The sequence below is a fragment of the Fukomys damarensis genome, unplaced genomic scaffold, assembly GCF_012274545.1.
Source record: "Fukomys damarensis isolate Sample0158 unplaced genomic scaffold, DMR_v1.0_HiC HiC_scaffold_19, whole genome shotgun sequence".
Classification (NCBI taxonomy): domain Eukaryota; kingdom Metazoa; phylum Chordata; class Mammalia; order Rodentia; family Bathyergidae; genus Fukomys; species Fukomys damarensis.
In genome coordinates, this window is record NW_022900931.1 from 28,339,339 (window position 1) to 28,349,096 (window position 9,758).

General features: G+C 54.8%; 1 protein-coding gene across 1 annotated transcript in view; it reads right to left on the bottom strand.

Annotated features, from left to right (window-relative positions):
- The window catches only part of Prmt8 (protein arginine methyltransferase 8), a 52,990-nt gene that overhangs the window by 24,201 nt on the left and 19,031 nt on the right, over window positions 1–9,758 (bottom strand). The window contains exons 3-4 of the mRNA XM_010611578.3: window positions 8,721–8,876; window positions 5,313–5,376 (exon numbers count right to left, since the gene is read on the bottom strand). Coding sequence (XP_010609880.1) covers window positions 5,313–5,376; window positions 8,721–8,876 — 220 coding nt within the window. The remainder of the gene's footprint in view (window positions 1–5,312; window positions 5,377–8,720; window positions 8,877–9,758) is intronic.

The following is a 9,758-nucleotide window of genomic DNA, read 5'->3' on the forward strand; positions in this document are numbered from 1 at the left end:
GAGCGGGAAGGGGAAGGGAAAGTGAGGGGAGGGGAGAGGAGGGGAGGGGAGGGCTTCCTGATATCAGCCTGCTGTCACACTTCTGCTGTGTGGGTTTCAGACTAAAGATGCCACATCACCTGTCACTCCAGGCAGGTTTGAGAAGAGGCTCTTCAAGCCCACATGAGCCCCTTGCTTTTCTTGATTATTCCAGATCTTTCTGATTGCTTTCACGACTTGTAACCGCACGGAATGTGCTGGCCGGCCGGCAGAGACTTGGTCCTCCAGGCTGCACCCCTAACTCCCTTCCACTTGGCACAGGGCCTGGAAAGTGGGGCGGTTACATGCACAGGCACAAATCTATGCAACTCGCTTCTGAGATTATTGATGAGCTGTTTCACCTTCGGTTAGGAAAAGATGTGGCAATGGCCAGGAGCCAGCAGTATAGATTCATGGAAAATGAACAGGATCGATCTCATTTCTTCTTCAACAGGCAGCCTAACAAACGGACCAATAACAACGAGTGAACATGCACCCACAGCCTGCTGCCCACCAGACACTGCTGTTTTATACAGCGCTGTTTAGAGAGGCTTGGCTTGCCCTATTGATTTGGAAGGAGCGAAGACTACTTAGAAGTGTTTACACTTTCACGGTGACCAATCCCAACCACTCACTTGGAATCAAAGCCTCCACAAGCACAGACAGCTAAGAGACAGAGCCTGCAGCAGCGTGGGGACAGACCTCAGGTTGTGGCTGAGCTCCAGCTAGGGCCAGGGTGCCTCCTACAACTTCCTGGGCCTGGAGCTGTAGGTAGAGGTCCACGCCAGCTTATTTCTCACCACGAGGTAGGTGTGAGGGAGGTGTTGGAGCATGCCAGACCCAAGAAGGGAGTTCAGCCCCAAAGCCCTCCTGAGAAAGGGGAAGGAGCTAGGAAATGTGCCCGGAAGCAGGGGAGAGGAGATGCAGCCCCACAAGAAAGACACTGAAAGCTGGGATGGTTCCAGAGAAGAAGAAGCCACCGCTGGGGAAGGAAGTGCTTGCTGATAAGCCAGCTCCCACACGGCCCTCAGAGAACCATCAGGGCTGTAGGATGGCACAGGGAGGAGGCCATGAGAACACAGAATAAGCACTGTCCAGGTGAGGCTCTTAGAACCATGGCAGAGAGGAGTGAGTGCTGAACTGGAGATGGCCTGCGGTGAGGCTTCCTGCATTATCTGAGTCTCCTGGCAGCCTGCAGGCTGGGCACTGACAGATCTCCACAGGAGAGAGAGGCAGAGGTCTGGAGGCCAGGAGCTGTGCTGACTCCTCCCACAACTGTCTGCAGTCCAGGATGCACAGACAGATGAGGACAGAAGTTCCACTGCTTAGCTTTCTGAGAAGTGCCTGTGTCATAATGTTTTGTTCCTAGAATTATAAAAATTCCATCAATCTGCACGCTCCCATATCAGTCTTCACAAAAGAAGAGGCCCTTTTAAGCAGCTCAGCAGCCCGCTGCCTTCCTCCTCACAGACGAAATAGCAGTTATTCATGCTTTAGTCAGAGTCAGTGAAGTGTGTGTGGGCCACGCACATGAAACAGACCATGCGAGGGCCATACATACACAATGGCGCCTTCCTGTTGTGTGTGTCCACACAGGGATGAACCCAGCCGAGGAGCAGTGGGGTGGGGATGGGGCGATCCTAGGTGGCAGGAATTTTATGCCCCTGTTGTTACCATCTCTGCACTGACACTCCTGAGACAGACCCACGTCGGCTGTGTGAAAGGCATTTTCATGGAAGTGTCTCCCCACCCCTCCCCCCGAGTACGCACCCGAGCAGGGGCCGAGTGAGCCACTGCAGGGGCCAGGCCCCGGGTGCCTCCGGCTCCACCTGCCTGCTGCTGCTCCCAGGAGGACACCCAGGCGAGGTGGCTTTCTGAAGACCCTGGAGCTCCCTTCTCAGTACAGTGCATGTGAGGGGGCAGGCATGCGGCATGGGGTGGCACTGCCAGGGCAAGGCTTTGGCCTTTGCCTCAGTAGCAGAGCCAAGTCTGGGCCACCTCAGTCTACAGCAGGAAGTGGCCCTTCCAGGAACCACTCAGCAGGGCTGAGCTAGCAACACAACAGACAGTGAGGAGAAGGGTGCTGCACAGCCCTCAGAGTTGAAGACCTACAGAAGAAGCTTCTGGGGTAACTTGAGAGGAAGTCTACCTGCACACCGCCTCGCTCTGAAAGGGCAGGACTGGTGGGCACGCACCAGTCTCCTCATCTATAGAGCGGACAGGAACAAGAGCTAAGACCGAACATTCGCCTCTGCTGGCCCCAGCTTCCTGTCTGTGAAATGGGGGAGACCACAGAGACCTGGGGAGGAGGCCAGACGGCAGTGTCAGCACAGAGCCAGCCAGCCTTTGTCTCCCCGCTTTAGGAGGCAGATGGAGAGGCCACTGCACGTCCCTTCCACTCACATCAAGCACTTTTCTGAGGGGCACACAGAAGACACCCCACCTGTTTCCATTCCCCATCACAGAAAGAAAAGGTATTTACTGGCCTTGCTTCACAGGCTGCCCCTAAGCTGCTCTCCCTGGACTTCTGTCCCACCCCACCTTGAACTGAATCCTGGTAAGAGCACCAGCACCCCCAGCCAGCCAAATCCCTCCTCACGTTGCTCTGGCCTGAGCCCTGGCTTCTCCCTTTTCCACTAGCTACACCTTCTCCCTAAGGCCCTTACCCTGTGGCATCAGTGGTGCAGATGTTACTGGCCCCCCAGGGTAGGCCCTGTGCTCTGACCCTCCCTGAGATTCCAGACTCAGGCCCAACATGTCTACCTGTTGGCTGATGGGCATCTCAAACCCAACATGTACAAAAGCAGCTTGTGGTCTCTTATTTTTTTCATAATATAAATACATGAGGAAATGTTCAACAATAATCAAATTTATGCATACAAAGTGAAAATAAGTGCCATTTTCAAATGTCAGCTTGGCACCTGTTGGGGTTTTCTGAATTAAAATACGCTTTGAATTACTGAAGTGCAGGTGACGATTAATACCCGTCTGGTCCTCCACATCTGCCACACTGCATTGAACCCGTCCCACAAGCCGTGGTCCCTGCACAGCATCCTCCCCTATGCCCTCACGCCTGCAGCACACTCCCCACCTTGCCAGGCTCCTGCCACCCGCAGCCCTTGGCTTCCAGCCAGCTGCCTCCCCCCAGTCGCTCTGCCAGACAAGATCAACCCTTGCCCCTCCCTTCGGCCTCATTCCCATGTCCCACGTCCACCACAGGTCTTCTCACCCGATTTCCCAGCTATCCCACAGGGACCACTTCTCTCCACTCCACGGCCACCAGCCTGGCCACTGAACAGCCCCGTCACTGGACCAGCAGTTCCAGACATGAGTCTGCAGCACTCTCATTGCCTGCATTCTCCATGGAGAATGTGCCCTTGCTCCTTCCCAAGACTCCCCCTGCTCCAGAAATTTGCAGCCTGTGTGGCCTGGGACTGCTCCTCCTCCGACCCCTGTGTTCCCGTGTGGTGCCCACAGGGCTTCTTTCTGGCTCTGGGCCTGCTGAGGGCCGTAACCCCTAGCTGGGAGCCTCTTCCTCTGACCTGTGCTGTGGTTCCCAGGTGTGAACCCCAGTTCCTGCACCTGGAAGTCCTGGAAGTGGGCCAGGGCACAGCCCTCTGAGGGAGGCCCCAGCACTGTGGGAGAGGCTGCTGCTCCCTTTCTTGGGCTGCCTCTCCACCTCATGACTTCTCTTCTGTGCTTGCTGCGTGTGTGCTGTTCCACCTGCTGGCATGATTTCAGCAGCAAGCCTCTCACAGACATATTGGCCTGATGTTGAGCTTCCTGGCCTCCTTGAGTCAAATTACTAAACCTTTCCTGTGTAAGTTACCCAGCCTCAGGTACTCTGTTATAGCAACAGAAAATGGACTAAGACACTTGGTTGCTTGCTCCTTCACATAACTCAAATCAGAGTTCAGATGTGGCCTTCTCAGAGAGGATCTAACCAGGTGCAGCCACCTGAACCCTCTGGATCTTATCACCCTGCTTCAGTGATCAGAAAACTGCTGGCCACCACCTGGGTTGTCTTGACTGTCTCCTGCTATATTTGGTTTCTGTGATTCTAATGCCCTTAGGATGTCAGTTCCGCACCCCACCCCCAGAGCCTGGCTCCCAGGGGCATCACAGCAGGCTGTTGAGTGAATGAGGTTCTGTCCTTTCAAGGAGTCTGCAGTGATCAGGACAAGTGTCAGGACTGAGGTCCAGTGGAAGTGGGTGTATGGCAGTGTGAGGACTGGGACCCCTGACCCTGGGGCTCAGCTTGGACCACAGAGCTCTCTGTGTGGGCTCATCATGGCAGCAGGGAGCACAGCCAGGTCTCGGACAGGGAGCTGAGGCCTCGGCTCATGGAGGACAGATGGCTGACTCCTCATACCGGGCTCACAGAGGCTGCATGTGTGACCTAAGTGCCAGCTCTGTCGGGAGCAACACGACACAGGTTCCTCCTTCCTCCCTGGCCTCTTGCTCTGGCCCCTCTGTTCCTCTACCCAGACCTGGCCCTCCCTGCTCGGCCTCTCTGGGAATGGCATTCCCTCCCAGGCCCATCCTTCCACCCAGTGGAACTTGGATCTGCCCTTCCCAGGCACTTCTGCCTCCTGCCCCTTCTAGTCCTGTCTCCTCTCCATTCTGCTTCCTGGACTTCAGCTTCTGTCCCACCTGCTACTCTCAGCTCCACACAGAGCTCCTGCCTCACTGCACCCTGGACCCAGTATGATGTCCCCACCCACCCAGCACTGAGCACGAGGCCACAGATGGAGTGTCTCCAGATCAGGGACCTTGCGGGCCCTAGGGAGAAGGAGCTGCAGAACACTGCAGTCCATGGTGAAAGGGTGAGATGACGGAATGGGATGCCCTGCTCTATAGTCAGACTCTGGCTGGAAGAAGGGCCCACTGCCAGGAGCAGCTTGACTCCAGGACAGCCCAAGAGCAACAGGGCTGGTGACGGGTGGGGTGGGGCTGAGGACTGTGGAGAGGGAAGAGCAGGAAGAGGAATAGCTGCTGTTTTGCAGGCTCAATAGGTGGCCAACTATTGGAGCCAAGCAAGGACCACAGCAGCTGGGCAAGCCACACAGGCAGGGGCTGCTGAAAGCTGAGGTGGGGCAAAGCTGACCTGGGAACTGCATGGCGGGCAGGCCCTCAGCACCTGGGCTGCGGCTGTGCTGATGGGTTCCTGCAAGGCCCTCCACCCACCAAACTCTGCTCTCTTCCCTCTTTTGCTAGTCTCTGCCACCCAAATCAGAAGACACGAGCCCCCTCACCCCCTCCGTCCACAGGAAACACTCAGAGGTGTGCCTTACTGTTGTCCAAGTGGTTGGCCTTAATGATCTTCTCCGAGTAATCAGAGATACTGGAGCATTCGATCTACATGAGACACAGAACAAAGGAGTAAGGCATTAACAAACTACAGCACAACTGCCACGTTCGGTCTTAGTCATTCTCCAAAGGCCTACCTGTTGAAAGCTCATGTGCAGTTCGGGTGGGGTTTCGACTTCTAGGTGTGCCTCTGGGGGTCATGAGGCAAGGATGTGGGTTCTGCCTGCCCCACCCCTCCCATTCTGGCGCTCACCTTGCTGTGCTTCCTGGCCACCATGACTGAGCAGCTGTGCTCTGTCACTTTCTGCCTTGGTGTCTCTGCCATGCAGCCGGCTGGCCATGGTCTGCAGCCATGAGCAAACTAAACCCTTTAAATAGTGGGTGCTGGGTACTGCGCCTCACCAGCGAGAAAGTGACTGACACAGCTTGATCTCCAGCCTGTAGGCGGGGGTGGGGGTGCTTTATGAGGTCAGGTCACTGGGACATGCACTTGAGGTGGATACTGGGACTGACCTTTGCCCCTCCGCTCCCTTTCTGTTTCCCAGTTGCTGCGAGGTGCTCCGCCATGGGCTTCCACCAGGCCTTTCTGCCTCACCAGACTCAAGATGAAGGGCGAGCAACCACTGACGGAGACTTCTGAATCCATGAGCCAAAAAGCAAGTTGCTTGCCTCCTTTAGTTTGTCACACTAATGGAGAGCCAAACAACACAACACCCAACACCAGTCTAGCGGGTGGAGAAGCTGGGTCCCAGTGACTTGCCCATAGCTGCACATTGAATTATGGCAAATTGAAAAGCCTAATTCACCTCTCTCAAGAGACCAAGATTTAGCTGTGGCCACAATGAGGGGACCAGCATCTGTGCTGCAGCCAGCAGGCCTATGGTCCTGGCCAGAGAAGGAACACGGTGTGACCTCGGGGGCAGAGGGCGGCAGAGGTAGGCCAGAGCAACTTCCAGCCTCCACCTGCACTTCCAAGCACCCGGGCCCCCGGGGAGAGGGGCCTATGTCTGGATGAGGACCTCCTGGAAGATGCCAGGGCAGGGCCCGGTCTTAAGATCTGCCCCACCATGCACACTCTAGTTAGCTTTCAACCCTCGCTTGGCTTTGGCTGTGTCCCTTAAGTGCCCATGTGTTGAAAGCTTGGTGCAAGTGGGAGGTGGTGGGAGCATTAGGAGGGAGGGCTTAGTGAGAGCGCTCTGGGCCACTGAGAGCTTACCCTGCAGAAGTACTGGGATGCCAGCCTCTTCCTCCCCTCTTTCAATCTGGCCATGACTTGACACTGTGATGTACTGCCTTGTCACAGCCCCAAAGGAAAGGAGCCACCTGACCATGGACTGACACCTCTGAAGCTATAAGCCAGAACAAACCTTCTCTCCTTAAATTATCTCAGGTATTTTGTTACAGTCATGGAAAGCTGACTAGCTTAACTTTTCTACAGACTCTGTTTTGGAAAGAATTTATTCCTTTTAATCTGGAAGTCTTCTGGGTGCTCAAAATCTCCTAAGTAAAAGGCCAAGGCATCTGAGAGACTAGCAAGCATCACCTGAGAGCAGGGCCTCATGGACGCAGGCTCAGGTTAGAAGCCCAGATGTGCTGCCAAGGGGTGCTGGGAACAGGGTGCATTTGCCCCTCTGTTACCCACTTTCATAACTGGGGACTCACAACTGTCTTCACTTTCATAGCTGGGCTGTTCACAAAGGCTGGTTCCCCTCACAGGGCCCCAGAGCCTCTGGAAGTGACTGTTTCCTTCAGAAGTCACTGCAGAGGGGCACTATGGATGCTGCTGACAATCTCCACCAATGTCCACCTCTGGGGCTGAGAAGAATCAGGTCACTGTTACAGTGACACAAGGGGCAGGCCCTGGCCAGGGCTCAGCACCCGAGAGCCTGCCTTCCCCTGGGCTGCTAGGCCCATGCTTCAGGTTCCATGTCTGATGAAGATGATGATGATGATGATGATGAAGACAATAATGACGGTGATGATGGTGGTGATGTGACTGCCCTTGGGTCCTCCCTTCTACGAACATCTCAGCTGTGATGGTGGTGATGGTGGGGATGGCGATGGTGATGGCGATGGTGGTGATGATGAAGGTGATGAAGGTGGTGTTGGTGATGATGATGATGATGGTGGTGATGATAAAGATGTAAAGATGGTGATGATGGTGATGATGATGGTGGTGATGATAAAGGTGATGATGAAGGCGATGAAGGTAGTGATGGTGATGGTGATGGTGGTGATGATGAAGGTGATGATGCTGGTGATGATGAAGGTGATGATGGTGACGGTGATGGTAGTGATGACGACGGTGGCATGAGGTGGCCCCTCCCCTCTACATGGGTCTCAGCTGAACACTCACAGGTCGCATGAGTCCAGGCTTCTGAGCTAGGGAAGAAGGCACACTCTCGCTGTAGGAGCCACAGAGCAGCCTTTGGAATGGGATGGAAGGGACCTAGGGCAGCTCCACCCACTCAGGAGCCCTGGCTCCCCAGGGCAGCTGTGAGCTGGCCCAGCTAAAGGCACAGAGGGCAAAGCACTGAGCACTGCTTCTGCCGATGGCCCACTCACACCCACGCCAGGGGCTTCATTATAGTTTACCTTTCATTTGAACCAAGATTAAACCCCATTTTCTGGCTCTCAACTTACTGCATCTCTCAAATGTCAGACAGCAGCTCAGACTTTTTTCCCAGTTCCTTCCAGATGCCTTCAGCTCCTCTTATCTGGGCTGTGTGGCTGTGGGGTGGGGGATCAGCCTCTGCCCCTAGCCTGGAGCCCTGCAGTGGTCAAAGCAGCAGGGTTTGCCTTTCAAGGAAAAAGGGAAGCCTGCCCTGTGCTCTCCTAGGACCCCGTCTCAAGCACAGTAACAAACCACACACTGGCATATGTCAGGCATTGATCTCAGCTCTGTCCACATGTGTGGTCCTCACAATCATCAGATGGACAAAGTACCTTTATGGTGTCCATTTTATAGATGGAGAAACTGAGGAGTGAATTGTACGAGGTGATGATTGTGACCAGACCTCACATCTGCAACTGCACCATACTGCTGTCAGGCCAAGAGGCTAAGCATGGGACGGCCTTTCAAGAGCCAGAAATCCTCCACCAATGCCCACAGTCCCAGGGCAAGGGACTGGGTGATGCCGCGCGACAGGGTGCCTGTCTGCCTCTTGCAGTCACACTTGACTTTCTCTACTCCTGCTCAAAGCAAAATAGATGGAGCAGCGCTGGGGATGTGGCTCAGTGGCAGAGCACCTGCCCAGCTGGTTGAGGCCCTGGGCTTGAGCGACAGAACCACAAAAACATAAAGAAAGGAAGACGGGCCCAGAAGTATGCTTCTGGAAAAGGCCAGAGAGGTAGGAGCAAGGACCGGTGTGAGGAGGGTATGGCTTGCTCACCCCAAACACCTTCTTGGCCCCTGCTTTGGCAGCAAACATGGACAGGATCCCAGTCCCACTGCCCACGTCCAGCACCACTTTGTCCTTGAAGACATGCTTGTTGTGGTACATGGAGTTCCGGTAGGTGAGTGTGCGCACCTCATCCTTGAGCATTTCCTGCAGCGGGAGGAAAGAAAACAACAGTCAACGTGTTTTGAGACTCCAAGGTACCTGGGGTGCTCAGCGTTGAGGCCCTGGAAACTAAGAACCACAATAGTATGACAGGGCAAAGCCACAGAGGAGCACTGTAGGGGGCCACCACTGCCTCCCAAAGCCACCTTTAAAATCCTGCCCAACGGCCGGGGGATGTAGCTCAATGGCATGGCGCCTGCCCCAAACACAAGGTCCTGAGTTCGATCCCCAATACTGGAAGAAAAACAAAAAAACAGAAAGACAGTTTGGCTTGGCCACCACCAGAAGAGACACTCATGTCCAGACCCAGGGAAGCTCCAACTTAGCAGAGAACGGAAGGGAAGGTCATTTCAACACAGCACAAGAGATTTAAATCAGACCGGAAGCAGAACTTCCACCATCGTCATTTAACAGGTTTTTTACAGAGACTTTCCATGGGTTTTGTGTTTTGTTCGTTTTTCTACCCAGAATTAAGTGCTTCGTAGTAAGAGGCTCAGATAACCTGAGAAGTTCACCTCTAGGTCCACGAGAACGTGGTTAACATGTGAGGCAGGGATTTCTGGCGGTTCAAGGCATCAGCAGACGCGTCCGGCCAACTCATCATCGCGGCAGTGGGCTGAGTTTTAAAAGAATTGACCTCGGATCATGGTTTTTCACACAGTGAAAGCACAGATTTTAAGCGGAACCACGCATTCGCATTGCGAGTAGCACTGAGAGTATCCGTAGCTGATTCTGTCATCGGGACACCGACTCACCGGTGACGCCCGGGACCACAGTCACACACACAGCGAGTCCAGGAGACGCCAGGCAGCACCCGAGGGCAGGGGCAGACGTCGCTGTGGACGCGCGCTCGACTGCAGCCTGGCT